The sequence below is a fragment of the Akanthomyces muscarius genome, chromosome 1 (genome assembly GCF_028009165.1).
Source record: "Akanthomyces muscarius strain Ve6 chromosome 1, whole genome shotgun sequence".
NCBI lineage: Eukaryota > Fungi > Ascomycota > Sordariomycetes > Hypocreales > Cordycipitaceae > Akanthomyces > Akanthomyces muscarius.
The window spans coordinates 4,711,572-4,723,791 of record NC_079241.1 but is presented as its reverse complement, the minus strand read 5'-3'; the positions used below and the strand labels follow the sequence as shown (position 1 = coordinate 4,723,791).

The window sequence follows — 12,220 nt, the reverse complement described above, 5'->3', positions numbered from 1 at the left end:
TTACATGCGCCCCGCCGTAAACAGGGTGGCTTATGTGCACTTCAGTCATCCATCTCGCAGAACCGTTTTCGCCTTCCTTCATCTCCGTCAAGGAGAATATGAATCTGCAACTACGCTAAATATGAAAGTTACAGCAGTGAGTCATCTTATAGGCCGGATCACATGCTGCACTCGTGGTACGGCTGCCTTTTGCTAACCGCTTCGGCGTACACTTTAGCTTTACGTCTACCCTGTCAAGGCGCTCTGTGGCATCCGCCTCGACACGGCGGAAGTTGGAGGCCAAGGACTGCAATATGATCGCACGTTCATGATTTGCCGCTTCGGCTCCAACGGCGAGCTCATCAAGGTGCAAATGTCGGAGCGTGCGGAGTGTGCCCTCTTCCAGCAAGAGATTGCCAACCACAAGATCCATGTCAAATACGCCCAGCCAGAGGAGCCCGTGGTGGAATACCACGAGCTTCAGGACACGGTACTGGAATTTCCAATAGAGCCCGAGACGGATGGGCTCGACAGAGCCGAATTGGATCTTCACGGGAGCCGCGTTTTGGCATATCGCATGGGCCAGAAGTACGACGCCTGGTTCACGGCCTGCTTCGGGTTCAAGACCACGCTTCTCTACATTGGCCAGGAGCGCCGTCCCGTCCTCGGCACATTTTCCCCACGCAACCCCAAGCCCGAGGAGGAGCCCGCGCCGCAAAAGGGCTGGCTCTCCTCCATCTCCAGCTACGTCACAGGCACCGGCACCGGCGCCGGCCAGGACGAGCCCGATTGGCTCACATTCAGCGACTGCGCGCCTCTGTTGCTTACGACCGAGGCGTCGCTCCGCAACGTCCGCGCGCGGGTCGCGAGCGGCGAGGTTGACATGCTCAAGTTCCGGCCCAACATTGTCGTCGACGGCGCAGGCGAGTGGGACGAGGACTTTTGGGCGGCGCTGTCCCTCAACGGCGCGCCGGCGCTGCTCCTCACCAAGCTCTGCAACCGCTGCACCTCGCTCAACATTGACTACAGGACGGGCCGCTACGGCAAGGCTAGCGAGGAGCAGGGTAGCATACTCAAGGTGCTGATGAAGGACCGTCGCGTCGACGAGGGGTCCAAGTACTCGCCCGCGTTTGGGCGCTACGGCTTCCTGGACAATGGCGTGCAGCGGCTGCGGATCTCTGTGGGGGATGACATGGCCGTGACGAAGCGCACGGAGAAGAGGCCGCGCTGGGACTGGCCGATGAAGCCCAAGGGAGTCGGCAGATACTACCGCTATGCGTGAAAGCACTGTGGTATGAGTGATGCTGGATTGATCGTTCTGAAGCACAATGGGCGCTTTTGCTCGAGACACTCGTCAAAAAGGAAAAGAGAAAAGGAACCCAAATCTAATGTACAACAAGATTGAAAAGTCTCATGCTATAAGTCAATGATGATCTGTCTCAAAGGGAAAAGCCACTTGTGACGAGTGCATCTACTCGCGAGCATTCACGGATGCCGCGTGATCCATCATCGACCACAGCACTGTGAGACGCAATCGTAGATTAAACAGAACAAACGACTACCGGCCTAATCTAAAACTCCGCAAAGAATACCAGCAGACAGCAACAGGGGAAAAATCGCCGAGCCCGACACAGCAAGCACGTTTGCCACAGTCAGTATCCTTCACCATGGGGGCACCTTGCAGCCTCATGATGCGAGCGCCATCTTCTGGAAACCTTCCATGCAGGAATAGGTAGATGGGAACGACTTCCAATAGGCCGGGCAGAGGGTGGGATGGCCTCCTGAGCCACCCGCACCAAATCGCAACAATCACCGCGTTGAGACGGGGGGACGGGTACGACCAAGGAAGAGCAGCACGACAAGACCGGGCAGTTGTAGCTTTGACGGGGGGTTGATCAAAATCGTTTACTTTGCCTGCCTTGTAGACCTCGTTATTGGGGGACCATGCGCGATGGGAGCCAGGCAAACAAGTATGTGTGCGATGGTTTTTGATGCGTCAAGCATCTTGTGTCACCCACCCGTCATCACCATTTCTTCTAGTAGCAGAGCTTCTAGAAGGGCTGTGTAGGAGAGGTAAAGAGCCGACTGTCTCAGATGCCGCCCAAGCCAATCCTGTAGCGCCGTCGCTCTACCCCAGGGCGTGCAACATGCCAGCGTAGAAGAAGTATACTCAAGCGATGACAAAAAATCGAGACATTCAAATATTGAAAAGCATCCAAACAGAGAATGCGATGAGTATTTGTAAGTCAATAATGAATTAGCTGTCTATCGTTTCTATGCGAAACGTAAGGCCTTGTGCAGACCAAATGGTAGCGAAAGCTAACCTCTATCAATTACCAAACGCCTGTCTTGAAGAAAAAAAAACAACAACAAGGACCGTCCGATAAATCAAATAACAAAACTGAGGAAATGCCCTGCATTGTCCAGCTGAAAGTGATAACCCAGACTGTTTAAAGCTCTGTGGGTAGAAGTCCGTCGAGGGATAGTAAAAGGTGCAAAACTCCAAGACATTGGCCAAGCACAGAAGAATATGCCAGCACAATGTGCTTCGTTCTTGGTATCATCGGTGATGGTCGACCGTCAAGGGCAAGCTGGCAAGCCAGCGCCTCAGGAGGCATCAGTGCACGCACGGCAGAGATGCAGCTTGCAATATGCGCACTCATAAATCATATGGCTAGGACCGGAGCGGCAAAATTGGCAGACCCATTGCATCAATGTGCTGTCTGATTTGATCAGAGCAAAAGCGTGAACACAGGATACAGACATGATGTCGGATACAGGTGCCTATCGGCTTGCAGAGCCAATATGGTTTGGAAAGTTCGTGGAGAAGAAGGAGTATCGGTGGCGCAAGCAATGAAGAGCAACTTGTATGTCGAGATGATTTTATCAGTCAGAATTTTGGATGGTTCGACCAGGCTTGCTCTTTATAGTCAGGCTCAGACAGCGAACGCGAGCGAAGGTTGCGCGGGAAGGTGGCCGTCACCGTGTTTGCACAAGGCACCAAGGAAAGGGTCGCGAACGGCGTGAAAGTATGCCAACACTAGATATGAACAAAGTGAAACAGGTCTGATATCGAGTAAACGGATTGGCAGAGTTCCTGAGTAGTTTGTGGCTTTGGCGCAAAATGGGCCTTTGAGAAACAGTGACGTAAGTTGCGAGTTGCGAGAACAGTGCGTCGTGAGTTAGGCTGTTAATGAGCCAGCCGGCTAGAACTTGTAATACTGTCTCGAAGGCAGAAATTCAGTAGCAAGAGAGAGTGTGCGAACAATGGCTCAAGCGTTGCGGAGAAGGGAGATGCAGGTGGCCGGATCAGGAAGTTAGGATTGATTGTGCGAGTATAGGTCTGCTATGGTCCGTGACGAAAGGCCCAGGCAAGGCGGTTCTTGTATAGTTTCGCCCTGGGCAAGCCAAGAGGCGACGGGGAGGAGCTGAGGCTTGCGCGGGCAGCCTTGCCATGGGACGGGGAGAATTCCCAGGGCGCGGTACGGGATGGGGAAATAAAAGGATATCCCAAAGAGGCCCTAAGCCCGCCCATGGTCCCGGAAACGTGGCTATGGGTGGGCTGCAAGAGGGTGTGGGCTAGCGGGAGTTGGCGGCCCCTGGTCATGGTAGGTTGAAGAGTTGGGCCATTGGGACCATGGAGGTGTGGGCTAGAACTCAACTTGGCGCATCCTGGCATGGGCATCCCATCCGGGGGCCGCAGAAACTCTGTTCTTGTTGAGCAATCTAGGGAGTAATTAGCTCGTTCGTTGACCGCGGTGCCGTCGGCGGCGCTGAAGCTACTGATTGGTATGTTTGACCATCCATGTTTACCCTTGCGGCGGCCCACCGTGGGCGGAAAGGACCATCTATCGACAGCGGTGCCGTGGTGAGTCTTGGCTTTGGCTGATGATGGCGCACCCAGGCTTTCTACGACGAGGCGGATACGGACCAATAGACGCAGCGGGGCGGAGGGAAGCTGGCTGATGTGATCCTCATCAGCGTTGCTGTTCGAAGGTTAGCCCCCAAGCGAAGCAGGTGAGGCGAGCGCCATTGTCAGCTGCCTACTGGTAGGTGTGGTTGAGACGACTGGCGTGATGAAGGGATCCGTGCAATCCGTGTTGTGGATGGAGAAAAGAGAGGATGAGGAGGCCCGTTGGCTCACCGGCTGACAGAGGCTGGTCACCAGGCACAAAGTAACTAGGTAGGTAGCAGATGCCCGCCTGCCTTGCAGGCGTTCGCAGCCAATCTGCGCTGCATTGCAGAAGCGGGCGCGCGAGCAGGGATTGCTAGGTAACTAGGTGATGCAGGTGCAGGTCCCAGGTCCTCGGTCGCCAGCTGGCAGCACTGACGGGCCGCTCGTCTCGTTCGTTTGTCCACGTTCGCCCATTTTGTCCTTTTGCATCATCTCCAAGACACGAACAAGAACACAAAAGTCGAGAGCATCCATTACGCAAATATACACACGCCATGTCATTTCCCTCGCCGCCGTTTCTCTCCTGTGCATGGCAAGCAACGCCCGCGGCCCCTCATTGGCTACGGCACCACCCATGCAGACAAACAGGGCAAATCCAACGACTCACCCGCTGAGACAAGATACCCAAACGTTTTCTTTTGCATGCGTCTCAAGTTACAGCATGTTCCGCCTGACTCTGTGGGTAACTGCAGAGTCAATCAACTCCCGGCTCGAGCGCCGTCGCTTCCGCGCTGTGGTCGCACAGAGGTGTGAGAGGCAGCCATTGCGCAGGCGCTCCTTGTCAATGTGCTTGTCCCTGCCAATCTGCAGCGCCAGAAGGCAGTGCCGCAATGCCCGTCAAGTGGCCGACTCCACCCCATCCCACCAACCCTGCAAGGCGAAGCTTCTACAGCCCCTTCCATGATCCTTCCAACCTTCTAAAATGCGGATAAGTCGCACACTGCCGGCCTACCCCTGCCGCCCACGCTCTGGGGCGCATACGTCGACTGCTGCGTCGTGTGTGCGCCCAAGCTTCTTCTCCAGCTCTGCGCGGTTCACGCGCCATTTTTATGTAGTCCGCCATGGCTAACAACAGCCTCGTGGCTTACTTGACTCATCTCTAACCCAGCTCGACTAATAAACCTACCAACGGGCGCAGGATCGGCGGCGAGATGGCCAAAGCTACCCCCCTGGCTAACAGCGCCGGCTGCGTAATTCTCAGCCTCCACCCCTGCAAAAGCCGCCAGCGGTTTTTTGAGCTCTCGACACCTATTCTTATGCTATTTCAAGACCAAATCTGCGCCAGTCTCAGACAATGCTCGTGTCCCAAGTTGCGAACCCTGCCATCGAAGGGCACGGCATGAGTCCGAAATGTGCCCAGCATGAGACAATGACGAGATGTTCTGTCGGCGCAGCTATTTACGGCCATCCTGGGTCACCAGTAAAAAAGCTTGGCGAAACCTTCAGCTGCATATTCTTGCATTGTTCCTGACCTGCTCCGAGGCTAGAATGAGACCAGGCTCTTGGCGCAAGCCGCGTAGTCATTGTCAGCCTTACTTCCGCGTGCGCCGGTGACCTACATGGCATGCGAGCGGGGGTCGGTCTCTGCCTGGTGCGTGCGAGCTGCCAAACTACGGGAACTACAAAGATGTGCAATATGGTAATTGTATCGTTTGTCTCACAGTAACCCTCAAACGCCAACGTTCGGGAGTATCCTCAAGCGCTCGACAGATAAAACCGATTTAGGGTATCATAACCGATCCGAGTGGTCTCATCGTCCCGAGATTTCGGCGCTGCCCGCAATGTATGTATTCCGTAGGCTACGGAGGAGTATTACTGATATTAGCCTGACCAGGAAACTCGCCGAGAGGCTTGCTGTCAGGATCATGGTATCCGTTCCGTGGTCAAGACGGACGATAATATGACCCGTTGCCCCTATCCACTCCAGCTCAAATTCCAAATAGCGCTGCCTAATTTATTTCCTGGATCCTGGGCGACGCGAGTAGACGTCATTCCAGGCCGCAAGTTGCTATTCAGTTATAGGGCCTAGCTCGCGCCGTCACCGCTGGCTGCCACATTCGCTTATAGCGCCGTCGAACGCGGTGAAGCAATTGGCTTGGAACCCCGGAAAGGATACCCGGGCGGAATGACGGGCATTGCCTGCGTGTCCAGTCGAACGACTTGATCCATACTCGCTTTCAGAATCGGCCCACATGACATGGGACCGGACGCCAAACGCCACAGCGGCGGAAGACCGCGATGATAGGAGCTCTCAAGGCAGAATTGTCAGCCAAGGGCTTAATGGAGGCTGCTTCTTGCATCATGACTGGCTGCTAAAAGGACGGATTGGTGTTGGCGCATTGTTGTAGTCTGCGCGTTGTTTTTCTGAAAACTATCGTTTGTGAATCGACCATGTAATGCGCGTGTTCTCCAGGTCAACAAAGCATCGCGGGCGAAAGGCAAAAGTGCATGGGCCTATTGGCCAATATTGGCGGATCATCAATGATAAGCTATGGTTTGAGCAATTTTAAGTGAAAGGCTTGGCATTTGTATATATGCTGATTGGCATCACCAATAGCACACCCGGACTATTGCAAGGAGTGTGTAACTTCGGTGAGGCATCGGTCAGTCATTGGCGCGGCTAGGCACTCCCTGCTTGCCGGCCTAGACGTGTGCAGCAATCCATCAACGACCACTGCCTAAAGAAATGTAGTAGGTTTGGAGCACGGCAAGCCATATACAGACTGTGCATGAGAACGGGCACCCGAGATGTTGTAGATGGGCAATGCACAACGCATTTAGATCGGATGATTTTGACATGCTCTCCTCTGGCTTATCGTGCACTATGGCGATACTCCCATATATGCCTTTTTGCACCACTGCGGGATATCCATATGGGTATTATTACACGCTCACTTTGAGAGCCAATCTATATGAAGCCTTTCAACGACTGCTTCTCTTTTCCACATGACATCTCCGTCTCAAGACGGGCGTTTCAGTGGGTGCGCCTCGGTGTTTAACACATATTCGTCGAGGCTGATGACATCCGGCGGAGAAAATATGAGGTAAAAGTATTTCAGCGTCTCCGCTGTCCAGAAGCTCTGCAAGAACGATGCTTATTAGCCACTGTCCAACAAGAACAAGACAAATTGAAATGAAATAGGGGGTCCTGGAAGCACTCTTACACATACCTCCATCGAGTCCAGCTTGTTCGTCTCTTGTTCGGCGCGCACGTCTGCGATGGCCGAGTTTGCGTACTGCGTCGTCGTCGACTTCATAATCGCCTCAAACATCTGCCAGGCGAGGTCCTGCAGGTCCGTGTTGCCCGTGATGCGGTACAGGACGAAGATGCTCTCAATGGCCTCGGGCCGGAGAAGGTAGCGCGGGTCCCAGGCGTTGACGAAGCCCTTGGGCAGCTTCTCGCTGCCGTGCTTCTCCCACGCCTTCTCGTCCCACGCGCAGATGTCGCGGCGCTCGCAGGCCATCATGGTAAAGATTTCGGGCATGACTCCCGTCGGGAAGGCACTGTATGCGAAGCCGCAGCCGCGGGCGAGCTTCTCGCCAATGGTGACTTGGGTCTCGTTGCCAAACAGTCGACCGCCGAGGCCAAACATGCCGCCGACAAAGCACGTCAGGTGCTGGCTGCGCGGGATCAGCTTGGAGGCGCCCGTCGCCTGGTAGTCGCCGGCGAAGAGGATGTCCTCGCCGTTGGGCAGCATGGGGCGGAAGATGAGGTTTGGCTCGGCGGCGTTCATGGCGACGCGGAAGAGCCGCTCGTACGTGTCGTCGACGCCGCCGAGCAGGGCGTGCATCTTGGGGAGGTACTCGTAGAGCGAGTCGGCCAGGGCGCCGAGGGTGAACTGGCTGTCGCGCGCCTCTTCGTGCTGGAAGTCGAGCACCGTCGGCCACATGCCCGGCAGTAGCGTGTCGTTTTGCACGCGCTCGAGGAAGCGCGTGACTCGGTCGGTCGCATCGTAGTATTTCGGGTCGCCGGTGAGCTGGGACAGCCGGGTAAACTCCATGCACAGGGAGGCGGGTGACGCGGACGGGTCGGCGGTGCCAGCGAGGAGCTCGCCCTTGGCAGCCTCGCGGAAATTGAGCCAGAAGCCTGGGAGGCGATTGGGGGTGTCGAAGCCGGCGTACAGCATGTTACCGAGCTCAATGGACTTGTCGAGAAGCTTCTTGTCGCCGCTCAAGTCGTATGCGCTCAGCAGGCCGCCGAGATGGCGGATTGTCGTCTCGAAAATGTTGATGGCGGTGGAATCGGTATGGCCCCAGTCGAGGTGGGAGGCGGCTTCCGCAGCCTGCTCGAACTCTTTCTTGAAGCCCATGATCCATAGCGTATCGAGCGAGTCTACCAATGTTGCGGCCCAGCCGCCAAAGGTGTCCTTGCCGTGGCCTGTCACGGGCGTTACCTCATCCTGCATCCATGCATATTTCTTGTAGGCGCCGAAGCTGCGCTCAAACGTCTTGCGCACAGCTTGGCGACGCTTCTCGGTCTCGGCCGTCTGCTTGAATGCACTGTCGGGAGCCTGCACGCGGGGCAGCTTTCGCGGCGTGCCCGTCGGCAGGGGCTTGATCGATGTGGCAGGATGGAACTGCTTGGGGCTGACGGGATCGAAGCCCTCAAAGACCTTGGGCCGCTGGGGGATGACGCGACTCGATACGTAGCCGCCGCCGTGGGAGGGCAGCAGGCGGACGATGAGAAAGACCAGCAGAGCTGCTCCGGTGAGCAGAAGCAGGCGTGATGCCCTCCTCGGGATGGCCATGGTGCACAGAGGTCACTCAGGAACCCTGGAGCCACGAGCGAGCGAGCGAGCGAGCGCGCACGGGCAGGACCGATTGGGGGAAGCAGGGCGATCGAGGATTCGGTCAGCGTGGCGGTCGAAAGGTGGATGCAACTAGATGCAGCACCATTGGACGGGAAATGCGCGGAACGTGGCCTCGGTGCGGATGGATGGATCTTGATGATGGTAGAGGACGCCTTTGCCGGTCATCGCGATACGCGGGTCCAGTCCAGACAAGGGCCAGCCTGGTCTCAAACCAGGCACGCGATCTTGAGCTCAGGAGGTTGCGGGCTCGCATCGGTAAAGCGCCGGCAAACAGGGCCGTGCTGGACAAATTTAGCGGTTGCTTACAGTGGGGGAAAAGCGCTGTATTTCAGGCACAGAGGTGCTCGAGCTGAAAGGAAAAGGCCATGCTGACTGTGCATGGGCAATTGGCTGGTTCATCAGCGGCGACCTGCGATGGCAGCGCAGTCAGGGCGGGGTGGCAGAGGTTGAGCATGCTTCAAGAATAACCCAAGAAGAAAATGAAGGAGGAAAAGAGTAACTACAGGTCCAGGTTGCACCATTTCCTGTCGAGAATGGCCTCATCCGGTCTCCTGCGTTTTCCGCAAGGCTGGCTCACTGTTGGCGCAGCCCTGCAAGGCCAGTGGCTGGCCCTGGTGCCGGCCACAACGGCGGCTGGGCATCGACAGTGGGCTTCCAGCGATCGACAGCGCTGCGACTGTCACTTTTCCGGCGCTGGCTGCCACTAGGTTACCCGATTGGGCAGGGTTTCCCGGGGCCATAACAGAGTTTCAGCGATCGTGCGGCAGTGCGGCAGCGGCAAAGGGGGCTTGGAATGGAGGCATCGGGTTTCGGTGCAGTCGCCCGGGATTGGCATTGGTGCAGGCAACCAGGCCAACTATGGTGACGGAAAAGAAAAACGTGCCATGCCTTTGCCTGCTTGATCCAGTCCCAGAACGGCTGGTGCATTGAGTTACCCGTGTTGGTAGCTTGCTATGCACAGAGATTTGTGTATGCCCTTGCAGGCTCGTTGCTCATCCTATACCCTCATCCCGCAGCCACTTATATCGTCCCCAATCTGACAACGCTATGCGTCATCATGTCAGACTATAGTCCCTCGATCCAGAGCACACTCGACGAACCATTGCCTATCGCGAATAAAATAAGCCCATGTTGAATAAAAAGCTGCTGATGTATTTAGGTAAAGATGCTGCCACCTCGCGGCCCGTAACACCGTAATCCTGTCTGTGTCGTATAATTCTCGCCAAACTCCACCAGTCTTGCCAGAGACGATAAAGAGTGGAAAATAAAGCAGAGGTTCTGGACCGAATATCAACTGGTAAAAGTTTCCCCCTCACTACCGATCAGAGAGCGGACGCAAAAGAGAACGCTTTTACATTCTTTTTTTCTATCCCTTCCCCTCAACCGTGTACATCCTTCACCATGGCGCTCACCACCATCCTCATCGGCCTCCTCGTCGTCACCTTTGTGCTTCGACGAGTGATGGATTCGATGCGTCACGCCAAAAAAGCCCGCGAAATGGGCTGCAAGCCTCCACCGCTGGCTCCCATCAAGGACCCTCTCGGCATCCTCTCTCTCTTCGAAATGATTCAGGCCGACAAGGAAAAGCGAGTCCCCGCTCTTACCGAGGAGCGTGTCAACAGGATGCGCGAGGACAATGGCGGCAACTACGTCACCACCATGCGTCTGCGCACCGGTGCTGTCGAAAACATCCTGACGATTGACCCCAAGAACATCCAGGCCATTCTGGCTACTCAGTTCAAGGAATTCTGCGTTGGTGCCCAGCGAGAGACTTGCATGGGTCCTCTTCTCGGAGCCGGTATTGTAAGTCGCTGCAAGAAAAAGAAAACCAAAAAAAAAACCAAAAAATAAAATGAAAAGTCAAACTACAATTATAGGCACTGAATCTAACCTTTGTACGACAGTTCACCACTGATGGTCCTGCTTGGTCGCACTCTCGCGCCATGCTTCGCCCTCAGTTCACCCGCGACCAGATCAGCGACCTCAGCCTCGAAGAGGTCCATGTCCAAAACGCCTTCAACGTCATGCCCCCCGTCAACGAGCAGGGCTGGACCGAAGTCGACATCCAGACCATCTTCTTCCGCCTCACCCTCGACTCCGCCACCGAGCTCCTCTTTGGCGAGTCCTGCAAGTCCCAGCTCGTCGCCCTCGACAATGCCAACAACGACAAGGAGTTCTCCGCCCGCGGCACCGATTTTGGCACCAACTTTGACCGTGGCCAGTGGTACCTGTCCCAGCGCGTCCGCACGCCTTTTCTCAAGTTTCTCTACAACGGCGACGAGTTCAAGAACTGCTGCAAGGAGGTCCACCGCTTCGTCGACCAGTGTGTCGAGCGTGCCCTCCGCGAGACCAGCAAGAAGAAGCTCGATGCCGAAGGTAACCCGATCGACGGCGAGCACTACGTCTTCCTCCACGCCATGGCCGCCGAGACCCAGGACCCTCTGGAGCTCCGCGCGCAGCTGCTCAACGTTCTCCTCGCTGGCCGTGACACCACCGCTTCTCTGCTCTCCTGGACCATGATGCTCCTCGCCCGCCACCCCGACAAGTTCCAGCGCCTCCGTCGCGACATCATCGAGACTTTTGGCGACTACGAGAACCCCCGCAACCTGACCTTTGCCAACCTCAAGGCCTGCACCTACCTCCAGCGTGTCATGACCGAGGTACTCCGCCTGTTCCCGCCGCTGCCCATGAACGCTCGCTATGCCACCTGTGACACCAGCCTGCCCCGCGGCGGCGGTCCCGATGCTGAGAGCCCCGTCTATGTCAAGAAGGGCCAGGCCGTTCTCTACAACGCCCACATCCTGCACCGCCGTACCGACATCTGGGGTCCTGATGCCGGCGAGTTTAACCCTGACCGCTGGGAGAACCGCAAGGGCGGCTGGGAGTACCTCCCCTTCAACGGCGGCCCTCGCATCTGCATTGGCCAGCAGTTTGCTCTCACCGAGGCTGGTTACGTCCTCGCCCGACTCCTCCAGCGCTTTGATGGCCTTGAGGAGCTCAACCCCAGCGACAAGGTCTCCTGGGGTCTCACCCTGGTCAGCCAGCCTGGCGAGAGCGTCAAGGTTCGCCTCCACGAGGCTGTCTAGGTTGCAGTAGAGCTCCCCCAATGACTACATTCCTTATATTTAACGACCACTGTTCATAACTTTCTTTTTCTCACAAAAGAGCCCTCATCATTTTTTTCTCATTCTTCTATTGTTATTGTTTCTTATCAGAGATAGATGGGTCAGGTTGCATGTTAGAATAGCGGATGAATTACAATTGCCACTTCCTAAGCTTGACAACTGCACACTCGTGGTTCCATTTTGTGCACATGCGCCCCTCTGCCAACGGCATGCAAGTTCACCGCCATCACGCAACTGTACAGCAGTGGCTTCTTTCGGATAGTGTTGAATCGTCTTCTGGAACCGATTTATTAAACAGCAACGATTGCCCATTTGGGGAAAGTCTGCCACAGTCTCAATGCGGAAAGCGT

At 56.0% G+C, this 12,220-nt stretch overlaps 4 protein-coding genes across 4 annotated transcripts; 2 read left to right on the top strand and 2 right to left on the bottom strand.

Moving 5' to 3' along the window:
• Window positions 1-121: 121 nt before the first annotated feature.
• LMH87_006601 (uncharacterized protein) lies at window positions 122-1,261 on the top strand (the record flags this gene model as incomplete). Its single annotated transcript, XM_056204512.1, has 2 exons — window positions 122-136; window positions 218-1,261. The coding sequence occupies 2 exons, from the start codon at window positions 122-124 to the stop codon at window positions 1,259-1,261; spliced, it is 1,059 nt and encodes a 352-aa protein (XP_056059863.1).
• A 2,064-nt stretch (window positions 1,262-3,325) lies between these two features.
• LMH87_006600 (uncharacterized protein) lies at window positions 3,326-4,366 on the bottom strand (the record flags this gene model as incomplete). Its single annotated transcript, XM_056204511.1, has 4 exons — window positions 3,326-3,705; window positions 3,763-3,965; window positions 4,027-4,212; window positions 4,311-4,366. The coding sequence occupies 4 exons, from the start codon at window positions 4,364-4,366 to the stop codon at window positions 3,326-3,328; spliced, it is 825 nt and encodes a 274-aa protein (XP_056059862.1).
• A 2,528-nt stretch (window positions 4,367-6,894) lies between these two features.
• On the bottom strand, window positions 6,895-8,682 carry LMH87_006599 (uncharacterized protein; the record flags this gene model as incomplete). Its single annotated transcript, XM_056204510.1, has 2 exons — window positions 6,895-7,014; window positions 7,105-8,682. 2 exons carry the CDS (start codon window positions 8,680-8,682, stop codon window positions 6,895-6,897), a joined length of 1,698 nt encoding a protein of 565 aa, XP_056059861.1.
• A 1,464-nt stretch (window positions 8,683-10,146) lies between these two features.
• LMH87_006598 (uncharacterized protein) lies at window positions 10,147-11,831 on the top strand (the record flags this gene model as incomplete). Its single annotated transcript, XM_056204509.1, has 2 exons — window positions 10,147-10,548; window positions 10,650-11,831. 2 exons carry the CDS (start codon window positions 10,147-10,149, stop codon window positions 11,829-11,831), a joined length of 1,584 nt encoding a protein of 527 aa, XP_056059860.1.
• Window positions 11,832-12,220: the final 389 nt, after the last annotated feature.